At 36.3% G+C, this 13,522-nt stretch overlaps 1 protein-coding gene across 1 annotated transcript in view; it reads right to left on the reverse strand.

Annotated features, from left to right (window-relative positions):
* Nucleotides 1-13,522, reverse strand: part of BTAF1 (B-TFIID TATA-box binding protein associated factor 1) — a 42,734-nt gene that overhangs the window by 19,903 nt on the left and 9,309 nt on the right. Inside the window, exons 3-14 of the mRNA XM_048945784.1 lie at nucleotides 13,079-13,193; nucleotides 11,037-11,183; nucleotides 8,744-8,907; nucleotides 8,312-8,448; nucleotides 7,572-7,683; nucleotides 6,568-6,636; nucleotides 3,978-4,067; nucleotides 2,889-2,984; nucleotides 2,477-2,653; nucleotides 1,802-1,942; nucleotides 1,558-1,682; nucleotides 66-186 (exon numbers count right to left, since the gene is read on the reverse strand). Coding sequence (XP_048801741.1) covers nucleotides 66-186; nucleotides 1,558-1,682; nucleotides 1,802-1,942; nucleotides 2,477-2,653; nucleotides 2,889-2,984; nucleotides 3,978-4,067; nucleotides 6,568-6,636; nucleotides 7,572-7,683; nucleotides 8,312-8,448; nucleotides 8,744-8,907; nucleotides 11,037-11,183; nucleotides 13,079-13,193 — 1,494 coding nt within the window. The remainder of the gene's footprint in view (nucleotides 1-65; nucleotides 187-1,557; nucleotides 1,683-1,801; nucleotides 1,943-2,476; nucleotides 2,654-2,888; nucleotides 2,985-3,977; nucleotides 4,068-6,567; nucleotides 6,637-7,571; nucleotides 7,684-8,311; nucleotides 8,449-8,743; nucleotides 8,908-11,036; nucleotides 11,184-13,078; nucleotides 13,194-13,522) is intronic.

Here is a 13,522-nt window from a genome sequence, read left to right on the forward strand (position 1 = left end):
AATTATCACGATTGAAAAGATTCCAATATTCATCATAACAAAATGCTAGTAACTCCAATTCTCACCTGGTCTTGGGTAGAGAGCAGTGTGAATAATGTTTCCAGTGCTGCTTTTCGTACAGAGGATATAGTATGATGCAAGAACGGCCACACACGTGGGACCAACACTGTGAGCGACTGCTGAATACTTGTACATGAAGGGGTGATGGTGAGGCAGTGAGAAGAGGAAAAAATGAAAACAGTTAATTTTGTTTTATTCAGAAGAAAGAGACTAGCATATATTGGGTGATTTCAAGTGAAGGATCATATTACTACAACTTAAACATTTATAAATAATTTCAGTCAGGATCATTATTTTTCATGACAATACTTTTTTTTTTCCTTATAGTATGAAGTGCTAGTTGATTTAAGCATGTATTTTTACTGTGTTGTTTCCTAAATTCTTCTTTCTCCTTTGTTACTTTGGAATTTATTATTAGGTATTTATGAGTTACGATCCAAGCTTGTTTTTATTTATTATGCATGACTTGGACGTCAACTGCTACTACATGATGAATTACAGATGGGGTTGCTGGTGGCAGAACTGCATTCTTAATTTTGTATTTGTGCTGAAACCAGCTTTGGCAGTGACAATCATTCAGAATGTGAAAGGCAAGGTGTGTTAAGCATAGCAGCTGTGAGTTTACCGTGTGTACGATGAAAGAACACGCTAACATGCATCCTTTACTTTGAAAATCCTGAACAGACAGAAGCTCAACACCGTCTTCAAACTTAAAGGATTTGTTTTCCTGTTCTAAAAAGCTAACAATTACTGCTTTTAGCAATTACAAACTTATATTTTGAAAATAAAAAAAAGGCCTTTTAATACTAAGAGTTAGTAAGGAAGGAAAAAACTTGTCTTTGAAGAAGGGACAAACGTTATTCACTGCCATACATAATGAGAAATACTTAACATCTCCCCTCCGCTTTCTTCAGTGAATGTTCCAGTAACTTTATATGGCAATTTTTTCTCCTCTTTTTCATTTTGGAACAGAAATGTTTACCCACCACTTTATCTACCTTTATCAGTCACAGAATGACTGGTTGTGCTATTGATTCAAGTTTTCATGTTCGCACTTACTTTGAACTGTTTCAGTAGTCAAGCTTTAATGTCCAACAGTAATGTTATAATTGCTGTTTTGATGTAAATAGTTTGCACGCTTGTTTGGAATTTGTCAACGAGGAGCAGATAAGAAATTGTGGAAAGAATCACCATTTAAGTGCAGCTAATACATTTTACAAAATACCCAATACAATCAGTGGAGTTAGAAGCAGAGAAGCAAAAGACACATATAAACAACATCTACCTTTTAATTATTTTTGGGCCCACTACTAATGAAATGAAACTGGGAGCACTGTCCTAACCTTCCCTTTGAGGAAAAGTAAGAGTAAAATTAAAATACTGATTTAAATTAAGTATCTCCTTGGCATGTGATTTGAGCGCTATTTTGATTATTCCTATCTGAAAATAACTTGTGATTTATATTAAATAATGAAGTAATACAAATTAAAAAGTTACCTGCATTTGCGGACCTGAGGATAAGTCAGAAGAGAAGAAAGAAGGATCATGATACTGTTTGTCGAAGCTGTCAAGTCGTCCAACTCGAGGAGCGCGTCCCATAACGTATTAAGAATGAAAGGCACCTAGGACAAATAAACAGAAAAGGTTGTCAGACTGAAAGAGAAGATATTCACGTGCTAACTGTTATGTGTTACTTTGCTCAGAATTTTGGATCAGAATTGATGGAAAACAGCTCAATTACCTTCTGAGACTGAAGGTGGACCAGGCTTTCCACTACTGGTACTAAAGATGCTGCAGCAACAGCTCGGACATCATCATCCAAATCTTGGAGACCTTCAACTATCGCAGGCAACACTTTAGGCAATAATGTATCAATCATGTCCTGCCAAAAAGAGCAGAACTATTTTTAAACTTAAACACAGCACACACCAAACAACTAAAAGGTATTTGTTATATAACAAGAGGCTACAAGTCCAATAATGTAATCTAAATATTAAAAGGTACCATTCATTAAGTAAAACCTAGGTTATAAATTTAAACATTAATTTAGCTCGGGTTTTGAATAAACAAGAACCCAATGTTTGCAGAATAATAACATGAGCTAAACTAAACCTCTCGCAGCACACAGCTCTGTAAACCTCACGCCTGAAAATATCAAAGCTAAAAAGGCACAGCCTCTATTTATAATTTTTTTGCAAGTAACTGTTAATGAGGTTACAATCGTACGACACTGCAAAACACCTGCTGATTTCTGCAGCCTGGACAATAAAGTTGCAGTCATACATCTTAACCCACATGAGATGCAGTGCAAGCAAGGTTGGTTTTCTCATATCTATCTGTTGTTCCAGCACATCCTCATCTTTGAGCAGAGCTTTCTGCTCCAAAGCTTGCTACAGTTTGTCATGAGAGTTATTACCTGACGCACTGCCAAAGCATACTTAATTCCTAGGAGTCCACCATGTCTCACTTCCCATTGCTCCTGTGTAAGCAGCTTCAGGAGAACATCCACAGTTTTATGAACTCCAGTCTCGTTCATATGCTTTAGTACCACTCCCAAAGTCTGAGCACAAGTTTCACGTACTGGTGCTACCACCTAGGTGATGAAAGAGGCATTTCATTATGAACTTTGACTTATAAATTAATGAGTAGAATCTGATGAGCAAAATTGTTATACAAGGTGAAATATGTTTATCTGCTACTTTGTAGTAAGCATCTGTGAGCAGTTAGAGCAAGCACATGCAGTAGCACTGCACAAAGTGTAACGAATCTGCTGCAGTATCATCTCCTGCAGAAGTCTGCTGATCTACCTGTTCACTCAGACAACTTACTTCATCTGAAACAAAGTCTCCAAATCTGTCTAACGCAAACACACAAAGAAGTCTAATAACCAAGTCTTCCAGCCACTCCTGATGCTGCTGAATCATCTGTAAAAGGAAAAAAATGAATATCTGGTCTGTATTTATTCATAAAGGATTTCCGACATTCTTGTGTTTGATAAATTTATATTTGAAAAGGTATCACAATGTATGTTTAAATTGACTGAATGCAGTCATCTTGCACAATTAAGGCAGAAGAGTCAACACTGATTTAGCTCTGACCTGGCTTATCACAAACATCACAATGGTACACATAGTACTTTCATCAAAAGGCTCCAAAGCATCATGTAAAGTAGACCGACGACTTTATTCCTACACAGCATGCAAAAGTAAAGTCATTCAATCTATCGTAATGTTGCTGTGTTCTAGGCAAATTACAGTGTGTTTGAAGAATATTCAGAAATGAACATGAACTATGATGCAGTGCACTTCTCAGTCAAGTCTCCTCCAGATTTAGGTAATTACATCAAGCTTGTTTTGAGGCTCTAGCATCTTGTTAGAGTCCCAACAGCTTTGCGACTCTGAACCCCAGAGGAGAAACCCCGTAAAAGGAACTACTCACTACTACTCTGACATCATCTTTCGCACCTCCACTGTTCATCTACTAGATTACCATTTCTCTTAAAAATTACAGGAGCTTCTGCTTTCTCTGTGCATAATGTATACTGAAGTAATACTGATCTACATGTGATATATATATCTCGCCATTCTTCAGCACTCTCTAAACCACAAGCTCTCTCTGCTGCTGTTACTGCCCTATCAATGTGAATGAGACTCACTGTTACTAATAAGCAAATCACTCTTAAGAAATACATTTTTTAAAATTTTCCTTTAAAATACATGGGAAGTATGTAAATACTTTTGTGTGTTTAATCAGTTGAGGTGGTGATTTGATCCAGATTGTTTTGAGTTGAAAGACCTCATGGTTTGTATTCCCTCAAAATGACCAATCTTCTGCAAAGCTTAAGCATTTTAAGAAGTCAGTTTACTAAATCCAATTCAAGAAAGCTACATATTAAATTTACATGACCAGAAACTCACCTCTTCTAATGAGCTGTCTCCCATTTTACCACCACTTTTACCATGAGCTTTGAGTATCTCTCTCAGTCCAGTACCTGCACCATGTCGAACCTAGAAAAGCGAAATAAAATGTCAATTTTAGAAGATTTAGGAACAGAAGATTTAAAGAAAAAAAAAAAAAAAAAAAAAAAAAAAAAACACACAAAAAAGCTCCATAGTGCAACTGGTTACACTAGGTAATTCAAACTTTTTTTTTTCCCTAATAGAGATATATGCAATGCCATAGAGTTAGTGGTACTTCATAGACTTGTGTAGCATTTTATTAGATAAAATTAGATTAATTGTTTTAGAACAGGGTAGTATTTATTAAATATTTGTCAGTTTATGAACAGAAGCAAGTAAGAATTGTTTCTGTTTTCTATCAGAAAAAATGCTGTTATCGTATTTGCACAAATGTACCCAACAAGGCACTTGCTACTATGTTATAAAACACTAATTTTTGGAGAAAGATCAACAATTACAAATACAGTCACCTCATATGAATCTCAGGTGCTATATAAAACACTCTAGTTAGCTTCTAAATCACTGCAGTTTTTGGCTTTGGAGGAACTGAGTGACACAAGGAGCTGCTCAAAGATATACCACTTTTACTAAGCTTCTAAGCTAAAGGAAAGCAGTGCTCTTAGCAGACTTCGTATTTCTTATAAACTGATCCCCTCAGTGGATATTTTGGGATCCACAACACAAATTTCTGAGAATTACTATTCAGCTTAGCTTATAAACCTACCTTGCTTGGCCAAACATTAAAAGTGAACAAATGTGGCAAAGCAAATTATGGCAACAGATATGCGCCCACCAAATATGAAGAGTTGAATGCATGTAGAAAGAGCTTTGGAGATTACAGAATACCAGCAGAAAGGTATGCTATGGTAATACCTGTTTCTCATACTTTTGATCCCTAGCTAGCTACAACTGGATAACCAAGAAAAACTAGCATAACAGCTGCACAAAAAGTTACAAAAGCAAAAATTTGAGCCTGGTTTTCACTGAGAGGCCTTTGCACAGGTTAGAGCAGAATCTGTGTTATTTTTATAAAGAGCACCTAATATACATGCTTGTTGATAGTATATTTCACGACAGTCACAACGAGAGCCAAGTGGCTGGTAGATTCTCCAAGTTATCTGAGAATTTTACGTGAAATATAAACAGAAATATGTACACCTCAAGGGCTGCTGGTGAAATCTGTAAGCCAGTAAAAAACAGCCAGAAAGCATAGTCTTAAAATCTTAAGTGTTCATTATACACCGATCACTTGTGTATACACTTGTTTACACTAGTTTTTACAAGCCAAAAGAACACTTTGTTGAGAATTTAACTTCTCAGCTTCTGAAAATAAAGAACAGCAGCAAGAAAGAAATGCATCAAGGAAATACCAGTAGTAGGATTCAGCACATCCGACTTCAGCTGCTTATAAGCTAGACAAGCAGTCTGAACAAGTCATCCAGACTGCCTATAAACATGGCAAGAATATGCCAGAGGGCAATTTAAAAACATGCATTTTGAGATAGCTTAACCTGTTCTTCCATTGAGAACATATCATAAAAATGAATCTGTAATGATCTACTTCCTTGTTTCAGGTCTGCACAGCCCATATCAAATGTACTAAGATGGCTATGAGAGTGTCTGTATTTCAGAAAACAAGTGGACTTCTGTTTCAGCTGTAAACAGTCTGCCCTGAAATAAAATGAGGCTTATTAGTTTAGATACAGTGATGTGCCACATGGATGTAATTAACCTTTTTCTCAGGGCCCAAAATACTCATGCTGGCTGTGGATGATCTATCTCTGCTTTTCCAAGATTGAGGTCAGCATGGGCACAGCCAACCTGATACTGGTGAAACAGTGATACAGATAACACCTAAGAATATTACAGTTGGTGATAACATTTGAACTTTCAGAAAGGTAATTTTCTTTTTACAAAATTGAGGTTAGTTCACAGTAGCTATTCCCATCTTCTGCTCAAGAAAGAAAACCCTTTGTCAGTTACTTCATATTTTTGCTTGGAATTAATATGAAAGTTTGTGGAAAACAGTACAGGGATTGAGTAAATGTGTGAGCATAACAACTGAATTGTGGAAATAAGCAGTCTCGAATACATAGTTTCTGTAGTTGGAACTTAATGTACTTCTTAAAAAAAAAAAAAAGTAAATTGCTTCTCATAAATGAAGAGGACAATGATTTGTAGCCTGTCCACTGTTAAGGTGATTTCTCCCCTCTTCTAGATGAGAGTTAGATGGATATGCTACTGTTGTCAGCAGCGCTTGCACACTATTCCTCAAAGTCTTGATGAGCCTGCTTTAATTACTTAATGTTGTTTTGCTCAAATTTCAATACTTCTGAAATTCTCATTTCATTTCCCTTTAAGTAAGTCTTAAAAAATGCTTAGGAAACTCTGTAAGACCAGGCTGGTCTGAACTACGTAATCTATATTTATGATTCATGTAAGTTTTGCAACCAAGCAAAATGCTCAAGTGCTAAGCACAGAATTTCTATTTAAGTCTACCTCTCATCAAGCTCATATAGCTACAGCATAGATACTGTGTGCGTCTTACCTCCCAGGAAGGGTTAAAGAGATCATTGCACACCTCTTCACAAAAACTTTCCAGAGGCCATTCATTTGCCTAAATTCATAATGAATAGTTAAGTAAGTTAGTGATTCTTTAAATTTATGCATTGTCTTTGAAAAGCAAAATAGGCAAATCCCAGTTTGAAATTAGATAATGTAATTGGATCAATTAATCAAGCAATAAGCACCAACTCTTCAGTACACATTCTGCATTACTGAAAATAAGAAGCATATCTGTTATTCTAGAATTTCTTATAAGAAGGCTGACGTGGCAGTGGAAAAAAAAAAATCTGATACTAACATTAGGAAGTTTACAGCATCATAAGGACAAAGCAATTGGAAGGCTAGCAACCAGCAGCACCTCAATTTACAGTTGTCATTTGGTTATTAAGCTTTCATAAATTCATTTTCCAATCACTGTTTCACAAATAAGAATTCAATTACTAAGCTATATTAAGAAAAACTTATTTTGAATTTAGTCAAGATAAAGTCACTGAAAAATAAACTTCTACGCAGTACTTGTATTCCTGTATAGCATTTCTTAAAATTTTTCAGCTTTTCATTCAATTGAAGCAAATGTATTTGCTACTAAATATAGAATCTAATTCTAAATCATGCCTAATTAAAGTCAAAAGATTAAAATGTACGTGAACATTTAGATCAAATTATGTATAGCTCAGTGTAATCTTCTATCCAAGCATTTAGCATTTGACAGTTTAATATCCAGGTCCAACACCTGTAATCCACCTATTCAGGTTCACCTGGGTCGCAAACTAATACAAGTGGATTAAACGCATCTTCCTCTCAATGCTGCATACAGCTTGAAGCCCATTTGCTTCACTACATACTAAGGGAAGCTGTCAACATCATTCTTTCCTCTCACTCATTATCCTAAAATGACCTTATAGTTTGTGAGCATAAAGAATTTTTATTTTGTTACTCTGCTAAGCAACTGATCATTTTCACTAACAGCAGAACAGAGCATCATACCTCTTCTGAAGCATTTTCTACCAATGTTTTTGAGTCTGTGGCAGGTTGGTTGATGACAACACTTGCAACTTTCCTTCTCTTTTCTTCTGGTTCCCCATCCGTGCTATCATTGCTGAGAAGGAACAAGTATAAGTTTATAGACTGAAAGTATGCTGTATGAAAAGCAATTACTTCTACAGCTGAAGTCTCAGACACAGTCATGCGTGGAAAGAATATGAACAAAAATGTGTAACGCCTTCTGAAACATGCAAAATATGTACAAAGTTGCAGGTAACAGAATTGAGCTGGGAGGCCAAATTAAAATCTTTCTCAGCTTTACCCAAGAAATACAGAGATTCTTAAATAAACCAAGGAAAAATAATTCTGTTTACTGCTCTTTATAAATACAGTAGGTACAATAACATGTCACTAAACGCCTGTGACAAGGAACATGCCATCATACACGGGAAAGTCGTATCTAATATTTTTACTATATTAATTCCCCCATTTTCTTGTACTATTCTCAGTGTGCATTTAACAACAAGGACAAACCAGACATTTTAAACTGCAGCATGCCATTATTTCAAGATTTCAAGCCAGGTTTATAATAGTCTACCAGGAATAAGCACAGCAGCACCTTGCTTCTATCAATAAAATTAGCATGTAGAAGAGGCAAAGATTGTAGGAAGTTTTTCAACAGATCAATCAAATCACAATTCAAGCATAACAGAAAAAGAGAGCAAAACAGTTTACTGTTATACCTCTTCTCGTTAGCTTCCACTGCATCTCTAGATCTTTGCTTTGCAAACAGCTTAGCCATTCTTTTGGCTTTATTCTTTTGTCTGCTGCTCATACCAGCTCTAAATTCTGAGTCAATTAACTCAGCGGCCTGAAGAGTCTGAAAGAGAAGCCATTCATTGTCAGCTGGTCTTACAACAAAGGTCCTGAAAAATCCCCAAACCCACATTGTTCTCAACTTCCCCAATTCTCCTTTAACTGAAACTCAGAGCAGCAGTTTGACATCAAATAATCCTAATGTGGAAGTATGGGGTTTAAGGGTTCAAGAAGCCAAAGCATATCATATTAGAAGTTGATCATGTTTAAAATATAAAAATGTTTTAACTGTGGAAGCTGAAATAAAGCAAACCCACTGTATTATTCTTTGCAGTGAAACAGCCCGAGGTTTTACCTACAGGTTGTTTGTTTACTAGTGAAACTGAAGAAGGAGAATAGTCCAGATCTTCATCATTGAACAGATCTTCAGTATTCATCCCAATTGCAGCACCCATATCTAAGCCAAGCTTCTTCTGTAACAGTTTCCTCTGTCGTGCTATCCGCTCTTTGGGATCAATTTCACCTTTAAAAAGTTTTTCAGAAAGGCAGATGTGTCAGATTTCCAACCAGATCTGTTAGTGAAGTCTTGCTCAGTGAAATAGCATAAAAACAGAAGTCACGGAACTAATCTAAACTGTATTTAGATAATATATCAATAAAACATTTTAAACCCAATCATATTGATTCCTAGGAAGAACCTTCTGATGTTAAAGCTACAGAACTACTTCAAGTGATTTTTGAACAGAAAATAGCTCCCATGCAATTCATCAAATTACATTTGGTCCACAGACAATAACAAAAAGAAAACAGCTTCTGAGAAAAAAAAAAAAAAAAAGTTTTTTAGGAAATTGCACTTTGAAAAACATTAATGCTAAAATTAAATCTAAATCCAGCAACTGATTTGAGAGCCTGCAATGCGTTAATCAGCATGTGCATCTCTGTGGAATGCTGTTCTTCAGGGTTGATTTTTCTTTTTTGCTTTATTTTGTTTCCTCAAAAGTTTTTCTTTTTTCTCCTGAAAGCAATGGACCCTGAAGCATAAGCACGATGTTCCCAGGGTGCTGGAGTCTGTTAAAAATCCAATCCTTAAGTCTTCATGTGTCAAGCAAGGCACACTTAGAAACTTAACTGTAGCTACCTCAAGAACACTGAATCCTAAATATTTGAATTACTTAACATCTAGAACACTTTAGAGTCTGTATAGAATTGACCTTCCAAATTAGTTTGCTTTGTATCCATTCATGCTGCCACCTACTTGAAAAGGAAAGCTGCTACAAAACCCAGAACAGAAAGCAACCTTTATGAATTTTCCTGTCAGTTAAAAAAACATCAACTAAAGCAATTTTAAGTTACTTTAAGTTATTTTTTAAGATATTTTATATCAATTCCTTAATTTTTCATTTTCAATATTATTTACCATGTCATGTGATTATAAGGCAGCAGGATAAATAACATATCTGTGAAAAACCAAACTGTCCTATTTGATCAGTTTGATTACTTAACAAGTAGGTACACTGCACAGATTGCAGCATGCACAGGGGTAAGTAACTGACAGCTCTGCAGCCAGCCTGCCTTCCTATCTATGGCACCACTTCAGGTGGTGCAGAAACTGGAATCTGGACTGGAAATAGGAAAGTACAGTAAAAATATGTATGTATGTATAGAATCATAGAATGGTTTAGGTGGGAAAGGACCTTTAAGATCATCTCATTCCAGCCTGCTACTATAGGCAGGGACACCTCCCTCTAGACCAGGTTGCTCAAAGCCACATCCAGCCTGCTTTGAATGCTTCCAGGGAGGGGCATTCACAACGTTAGTGGACAACGTATCATACATATCTTCAAAATAATTTTATGGCACTTTACAGATGTAAACTAATTCTCAGCTAAAAAGCTGCAGAAAGTTGTCAGACAATTCACTTGAAACAAAAGGTATCACAAAGTTACTAAACACATATTCCACATTTCTTACCCATACTCTGATGGAAAAGCAGCAAGAAGATCTCTAACAGAAGCCTTAAGTTAACTGATACTAGATAATTTCACTTGTTCCATACTCACTGCAGAGAAATATTATTATCCCTCTTTTCCACTAGGAGACCATGAAAACACTGATGTCTGTATAAACATTTAAGTGCCACAACAATGTAAATCATAAGACCACCTGGATCATACTATGGTATTTAACAATTCTGAAATAGCACTAATATTTGAAATATTTGACCTTCTGACCTCAACAGTGTTTTGTGAAGTCTCTCCTATATTTCAAATCTTAATGCTTTTCAGTTAGTCACATCCTACAAGCTATACTGAGAGCACTGTTTTAGCAAGGAACAAGAGATCATATCTCCTGAAGCTAAAAAAAAAAAAAAAATAGTAATAATAATAATGCCACAGAAATGCTAGGAATCCGCTCTCCTCTCCCCCCTACATGTACATTAATTCTAGTGAGAGGAAACAATACACACACACCCTCTATAAAAACACTCTAATTCAAGAAAGACAGTACAAACCAGTCATGTTAGAGCAGATTTTCTTCCTCGTATTTCCGTAGCATTCTGAGAAACCACGGATGAGTAGACTTAAAAGACAGCTACAACAAGCCTGTTCAGACCAACATTTTCTAGCTTGCAAGTACAATATAGAGATATACCTGATTTATCATCCTGGACTTCAAATTCTGCACCAGCAGATCCAAGGAGAGATGCACCGTGTTTTAACAAGCGGCATATATCAAATCTGTCAAAACGCAACCGGTCTGTTGAAGGTGAATCTTCCATAGGACTTTCTGATCCTGGTTCTAAACAAACATTGAAAATAACATTAAGGAAAACGCGATGAAGACTGTTCTCAAAATTTTGGCAGAACAAGATAACAGTCAGAGAGGAAGAAATAATTTCACTCCCCAGAAGAACTATTAGGTATACAGCATTTTCATTCACAAAACAAAGACTCCATTTCATAAAAACAAATTTTAGTGTTTCTCCCTTGCTGAGTTTAGCTTTTTAAAATCTTGGACAATGACAGACACAGGATTTTCCACGTTCACATAAGGCAACCTTCAGTTTGAGATGCACGTGGCTCACGCGTAGTTCAAACCTAAGATGCCAACTCTGCCTCACATAACCAAGCAGGCATCCCCGATAAGGGGGCAGGAGAGCAGACAAGCTGCAGATACTTGTCCAGTTCAACAGCAATAAGATGGTTGGTCCTCACAAGGTGTCTTATCATTTCCTGGTCATGAATTCATTTCCAAAGTATTTCCTTGCCTCAAAACTTCAGTACTCATGCCTCGTGGCTTCCAGTCATGCATAATTTAGTGTCCATTCCTACACAGTCTGGTGTGCTCACATCCTGAATTAAATCAGCACTACAAATACCACTATTGCCTACAAGAAATGCAGCTTTTATTTTGGTAATTTGTCTCCTGCTTACTTACGAAAGTTTGTTCATTTACAGTAGAATAAATTTAATTGCATATTAAGCACCATACAAAATGAGTAATACCTACATTTCTTCAGACCCGAAGCAGGTAACATTTCATTATATATATACACACATGGCAGAGTCTATAAATAAAGCTACTAAGTATACAGATATACCGGGAAAGAGTCAGCATAGCTCCTGAAAAAACCCTCTCATTAACATGATTATCAACATCCTTAAAGAGCTCTAATATGCAGATAGAGGAGATCTATGGTACTATGAAATCCTAGAAGGACTCTTAAGAACAACAAGATAGCAAATAAAGTGCAACATTAAGAACTTAAGCTGTAACTACACAACACAGATGTGAGACCTGGCAGTTAACAGTGAACAAAGATTTTGGAGGCACTTGCTAGATTTCTGTAATTATCAGCTTATGAGGCAGTGACAGAATTGCCAACTGGGTACGGGGCTTCATCAGAAAGGACACTGAAAACATGACAAAGCACATCATTTTGCCACTACACATAAATACCAATACTCTAGAGATGCAAGTATACTATGGACAGGTGTGTGCATCTCAAGGAGAATACAAGTAAGAAAAAGCACTGAAATTTACAAATAAAGCTGTCTAAAAGACAAAGCAACTGTCTTCTGAGAAGAAACTGAAGACAGAGCAACTTCTCAAGGTGCAGAGAAGAAAACTGTTGAAGGAGTGCAAATATAGCAAATGTTTATAAAAATAACAAATGCAGTGAATAAAGCAAGTGCAGAAACTGCTTAGCAGATTCTACAGTAATGGAATAAGGAGGCACTGAATGCAAATAATGTGAGAGCAGCTCAAAGAACATAGGAATTTTGTTACAATGGAAGCCATGTCCCTACTACAACAACTCCAGATACAAAGTAAGCACAGATGGCAACAAGATGCCATGTCACCTCTCAGAAAGGTGCTTTCAGAAACTGCAAAATATGACAAAATTGACTGGTTAATAAAAGTTTTCCTGTTTCACCAGTTAATATTCCTCTTAATTATATGGAGTCAAGCATTTTGAGGGTACAGAGCAGAAACATGTGAATCTTAGAAGAAGCAAAGGTCATGCACAGTGCTGTAACTGAATATGAACATCTCGAGCTAAAGAGGTAACTACAGCCCATGAATACAAAATAAAAAAGCAGGTTCATCTTAAACAGAACAGCACAGCTGCCTTAAGACTTTTTATATCACAGTCAGTTTGCATCACTCTACATAATTCATTTATGAAGCACCTTGCTTTGATCTTGGAGTTGGATTCCACTCAGGTACATTTTTCACTATTGCTTCAACAGCCTGGCCAGCTGCAATACGGGTATCCCAATTTGTGCTTCTTAAATACACTAACACCTTGAAAGAGAAATTAACAAATAAATTACATTTTGTTAAAAAAAACCATACTTTTAGAGCATCTATCAGTTATTACACTCTGGTATAACACTTTTACTGCTGTAGATCAAGACAAGATTCAAAACAATTACAACAAAGGGCAAAAAAAACCTCACCAAACAAACCATAAGCGACCTTCGCTGTATCGTTCACACTGCTTAGCAGAACCCTTGCCATAGCCAGCCCTTAAGAACTTGCAAGTTGCCTTTAGTTGGATCAGCCAAAGTTAGCCTTGTTTTATACGATGTAGACTTCACTCTATACAATGTACCTCCAGCTACCAAACAAGG

This window comes from Lagopus muta, chromosome 5 (genome assembly GCF_023343835.1).
Source record: "Lagopus muta isolate bLagMut1 chromosome 5, bLagMut1 primary, whole genome shotgun sequence".
In the NCBI taxonomy this organism is placed as follows: domain Eukaryota; kingdom Metazoa; phylum Chordata; class Aves; order Galliformes; family Phasianidae; genus Lagopus; species Lagopus muta.